The following is a 5,231-nucleotide window of genomic DNA, read 5'->3' on the forward strand; positions in this document are numbered from 1 at the left end:
CTCCGGTGCCCTGCCATGCACGCTGCGCCCTGGGGAGCCCCACACGATGCATGCTGCCGCCCCCCCAGTCCGGTGCCCTGCCATGCATGCAGCGCCCCACGGTACCCACACCATGCGTGCCAGCCCCCAGACACCCCACCGCAGAGGCAACCCCTCCAGATGCCCCGCCATGCATGCTGTCCTGTTGTGGGTGCCTGCAGCCCTTCAAAGCTTCTGCCCCCTTGCTTCAGCTGGGGCCTGGCTGCTCGTGCACATGGGTGGGAGGGATGGATGCTGGGCGGGGGGCAGGAAAGCAGGTGGGCAGCCTGCAGCTAGCCCCGCTTGGCCAGTGGCATCCTGCAACGTCCTGCCGCCGCAGAGCTCCGCGCCTGCCCAAGCTCCACCAGGGACCTCCTGCCACTGGGAAGCAGGGATGGTGGAGGCAGCCACCGCCGTGACCTTACCTGTGCGGCCAGACGGGCGCGGGGAAGAGGGCGCTTGCTCCCACCGGTGAGTGTTCAGGCGAGCTGGGGTCCCTGCTACATCCTGGGTGGGCACTGCCATTTGGGAAGGGACAGGCCAGATATGCAAGGAACAGGACAAGGGGAGCAGAGGGTGAGTGGGGCACAGGGTCTGGTTGCCATCCCTGCCACACACCGCCCCCCAGGCACAGCACTCTGGGGTCCCCCTCCCTGTCACCCCACACTCCCCAGAGCATAGCCCCAAAATCCACCGGCACTCGCAGGCTGCCCTGCACCTGGGCGGTCAGCTCTGCCCTGCAGTGCCAAACCACATACCACAGAGGAGGTCAAAGCAGAGACGGGGGTACCCACACCCTACTGGGGCAGCAAGTGGTACCTGGGGTCTGTGCCAAGAGATCGGGATGGCCCCTGCACCCACCAGGCCCTGGCATCCGCAGGGCCAGCCCAGCATTGCCTCTGGAGAGGAGGCTGAGGGGGGCCAGTGGCACAGCCCCCACCCAGGGAGCACCCGGGGTGCAGGCAGGCAGCAAACAGGCAGTGCGCTGGCCTGGGGCCAGGATCACTGATGCCCAGGTGAGGGGGCTCAACCTTTCCCCAGCACCCAGGATTGAGCCCCCAGGTGAGGTGAGAGGGGTCAGGTCCTGCAGGCTCTCCTCTGCCCTGCGGCTGTGCCACACTGTAGCCCACCATCCCCCAGCATCTCCCCAGGGTTTCTGCTTTCCCAGGAGCCAGCAGCCCCCTGGGGCTTCTTGGAGGGAGGGGACCTCCCCCTGCAAGGGTGGCTCTGAGTGGGAACCCTGCCCCTGGGGGGCAGAGAGCTGCTTTCTGTTTTGTTCTCCCCCCCCCTCCCCCGTTTCCTCCCAGCACAGCCACGAGGAGTTTTCCCAGCAGTAGGAAGAGGGCAGCTGCCGGCCACCACCATCCCTCAAGGCTGCAGGGAGGACCCAGAGGGTGCTGGGACCCGGCCGGGCCAGCGAGTGCAGCCCCGGGGGGGGGGTTGGGGCCAGCCAGCACACGGCTCCTGGCCTTATTGGGACAAAGAATGCAAAAGGCCAGGGTTTGCTGCCGGCACCAATTCCCTTTCATGGCCCGGCTGCTGCCCAGCCTGGAGCTGGGGGACTGGTAAACAGCTCGCCTGGCACCCTGGTCTCCTGGCACCCAGCTGGGGGAGGCACCGCCACCACATGGCCGGGCAGCAAATGGCCACCAGCTGGGCATGGCCCTTGGCCTGGCCACATCCTGCCCCAGCCTGTGTGGGCTTAAGTCACATCCCCAGGGCTGACACCCTTCCCCGTGCTGCTGGGATGCACGTGCCATGGGGCAGGGGGACAGCCAGGGCCCCCGGGGCAACACTGCCCAGCCAGGGGGGCATGGCCCCAGTGCTCCCTCCCCACGGGGCTGCACTTACCTGCTGCCGGCTCCCCGTGCCTCCCAGCTGGCCCCAGCACCTGGCTGCGCACCCCAACACCGAGCTGCAGGGAGGGAAAGGGCCACAGTGGTCAGCTGCAGGGGGACACATGCATCCCACGCCACTAAGCCGCCTTCACCCACGGGACCCCCAGCCCCTGGTGTAGAGAGTAGTGGCAGCCCTGGCCTGTGCTGCCAGTTCTGTACCTGGCTGCCAGCACTGGGCTGGCCCAGGGGTCGCTGGTCCACCTGGTGGCTTTGCTCCCCACTGGGCTCCTGGGTGGTGGCAGGGCTGCCTGGGCTCCCTTCCTTCCATGTTGCCTGGTGCTGCCCCTTGGGCTGGTCCTGCTCCGGCTCCTTGCCACCATCTTTGGGCTCCAGACTGGGCTCCGGTGCTGGCTGCAGCTCCAGGAGGACAAGGGTCCCCGAGACCACAACTATGGGAGAGAGAAGAGGCTCCGCATGGAGGAAGCGTGCTCCCGCAGCCCCATCAGGCGCCTGGCTCCCCTGTCCGCACCTTTGGGAGGTGCCATGCTGCCCTCTCCACCCTCCCGCCCCCGCCTGCAGCTGGCCCTGGTGCTGGGCCGGCTGCGGCTTTGTCACTGGCATTCATGGGGACTCACCCTGGGCACTGGGTTTCTGGGGGTCTCCTGCTTGCCGGCTGCACAGCTCCTGCATCCCAGCCGGGACCTGTCCCTGCTCCACTGTGCTGTCTCGCTCATGGGCCTGGGGAGAGCAGGGAGTGAAAGCGGGACTAACCCCGCTTCGGTCTCTGACTGGGTCACTCTGTCCCAATCCTGCCACCCAGCCAGGGACGTGCTGCAGGCTGTGGCCTCTTCCCATGCCACCCAGGTCCCTGCCTGCCCGCTGCCAGGGATGTACAGGGGTCACTGCAGGAGGCTGGCAGGGGGACAAGTGTCCCCACACCCTGCTGCCTCCACCAGGCAGGGAAGGGGACACTGTCTACTGAAGGGGGGGCCCAAACCCTGCGTTCCTCTGGGGTTCCTGGCACTCCTCTGCATGGGACTGATGAGCACTAGGGCACGGAGCAAGGAGCTGGCTCTTGGGTCCATGTGTGGCCCCTGCCACAAGTATACCAGCCTTGTCCAGCATGGATGCCAGCAGGTGGGAGGAAAGGACAGCCCCTGCCCAGTGCCCCTCTCCCCTCTTCCCCCAGCCCAGGCACATCAGGGCCCGGTTTTGCATCACCCTGTCCCTGCCTGCAGCACCAGCAGCTCTGCTTGGCAAACGGTCTGGGCGCAGGACAGAGTTCACATTGGAGTGGCAAGGACATGCAGGGGACAAGTGCATCCCTGACACATGCCTGAGCAGGGCCAGGGTGTCCTGGTGTCACCAGCCAGGGCACAGGGTGCCAGTCCCAGCTGTGCCAGTGCTTCCAGGAGCACCACAGGTTCCAGGTGCTGACATGACTCAAGGGCAGGGGGAGGTGGAGAGGGCCTCGTACCCCAGGGGGGAACAGGGGAACCAGGACCCAAATCCAGGCACCACTGCAGCTGCCGTTTAAGGGAAACGGCCTCAGGTATGGAGTAAGCAGCTGGACACAGTGGGATAGCCCCGCTGGCTGCTCGGGTGATGTCCCAGCATGACCAGGACCAGGGCAGCATGCCAGCACATCCGGATGGGGAAGGCAGGCAGTGCTGAAAGGTGGCACAGGACCAAGTCCACCCCACAACCCCAGGGCAGACAGAGGGGAAATCTGGGCTGAACAGAGGCAGACACGGGGATCTAAGCCTCCCCGCTCAGCCATGATTATAACCACCTCTTCTCCCTTCCCCACCCACTTCCCAAAAGGACAACTCCATGTGGTGGCTCTGCAGGGACCTCCTACCGCCATGAGAGCCATAGTCCCCTGCAGGGTCACCACCACTGGGCAGGAAACCCAGCCTTGCACCCATTCCTTCCAGCCCTACCCACCAGCTCATCCTTACAGCCCCCACTATAGCTGGTGGGCACCGGCCTCACTCCAGAGCGAGCCCCGGCCCACCGAGGGCCAGCAGAAACGACCGGCATGGGGAGGGGATGGGGGGATCAAGGTTTCTGTCTGAGCAAGGAGGCTGCCGCAGGCAGGACGAGTGGCTGTCACCTCCAAAGAGCACCATCCCTACAGAGCCGCAGCGGGGAGGGGTGCACCAAGCACACCACAGACCCCTTGCCTGCAGCACTCGTGCCTAGGCTGTGCCCTCAGGGAGAAGCCCAGGGGTGCCCAGGCCTGAGCCCCCAGCCCCAGATCACCGCTGCTGGGGTCACGCTGGCACAGCCCAGCTGCATCCCCCATGTCCCCCAAGACCCCAGCTCCATCCACCCCAGTCCCCGTGGGTGGGTGAGCCTGGTGTACCTGGGGGTTTGTGGCTCAGGCAGGCTGGCACAGGGGCCTGAGGGAAGGGCGAGGAGGTCTCTGGTGCCCCTGTCCCCCCCAGCAGCACCCTATGCACTCACCACTTCGGGCTCCTGGGCAGGGGGCTGCTCTGCAGCCCTGCTGCAGCTGCTCTCCTCTGGCCCAGCCGGCACCAGCTGCTCTGCATCATCCTGCTGGCTGCTCTCCCCGCTCCTAGCTGTGGCCAGGGGCTTGGCGCTGCCCTCACCGTGGCTCTCCCTGCTCCCATCCAGGGCTGGCAGCTCGGTGTCATCCTGCTGGCTGCTCTTCCTGCTCCTAGCCAGGGCTGGCGTTTCATCATCATCCCTCCGGCTGCTTTTCACATCCCCAGGGACAGTGGGGGGCTCACTGCCATCCCTCCGGCTGCTCTGTGCGTTCCCAGCCAGGGTTGCGGCTAGATGGGAGCAAAGGCGGTGTTTAGGAATGACCTGCCCATGTCCCAGGCTCTCTGGGGTAACCATCCTGGGACAACAGGGGTGGTGCCTCACCTTCGATCTCCTCAGCCCGCAGTTTGCGGATGGCAGCTCGGATCAGCTTGCGCTCCTCGTACTCACCCGCTGCCCGCAGCTGCAAGAGGGAAAGACACAGGAGACAGGCAGGGTCACCCCGGCGTACCAGACAGCCCGGGTGCACGGACAGCCCCGGCACATGGTCACTCACCAGTTTTTTCAGCTCTTCCACATCGGTGATGGCTTCGAGCTGCCTGGACAAGGCAGCTAGGGCCGTCTGCTGTTCCTCCTCCAGGTGCCGGGACCTGCACAGGGGCAAGAGTGGCCAGCTGGGATGGATGCTCGAGAGCAAAGCCCCCTCGTGGGCAGCCAGCGAATTCAGGCAATGGGCCACCCCCCACTCAGTGCTGGGCTGCTCCCACCCTCATGCCCTTCCAAATCTGTCCGAGCCACAGTGGGGTCAGGCATCGAAGCCACCATCCCCTGGGACAGAGCCGAGGGGGGGGGGGAGGAGGGACC

General features: G+C 66.0%; 1 protein-coding gene across 1 annotated transcript in view; it reads right to left on the reverse strand.

Moving 5' to 3' along the window:
- SMTN (smoothelin) overlaps nt 1-5,231 on the reverse strand; it is a 20,665-nt gene that overhangs the window by 11,183 nt on the left and 4,251 nt on the right. The window contains exons 2-8 of the mRNA XM_035898389.1: nt 4,924-5,017; nt 4,752-4,830; nt 4,326-4,657; nt 2,492-2,594; nt 2,076-2,305; nt 1,870-1,933; nt 444-536 (exon numbers count right to left, since the gene is read on the reverse strand). Coding sequence (XP_035754282.1) covers nt 444-536; nt 1,870-1,933; nt 2,076-2,305; nt 2,492-2,594; nt 4,326-4,657; nt 4,752-4,830; nt 4,924-5,017 — 995 coding nt within the window. The remainder of the gene's footprint in view (nt 1-443; nt 537-1,869; nt 1,934-2,075; nt 2,306-2,491; nt 2,595-4,325; nt 4,658-4,751; nt 4,831-4,923; nt 5,018-5,231) is intronic.

This window comes from Egretta garzetta, unplaced genomic scaffold, assembly GCF_000687185.1.
Source record: "Egretta garzetta isolate BGI_Z169 unplaced genomic scaffold, ASM68718v1 scaffold7, whole genome shotgun sequence".
NCBI classification, from domain to species: domain Eukaryota; kingdom Metazoa; phylum Chordata; class Aves; order Pelecaniformes; family Ardeidae; genus Egretta; species Egretta garzetta.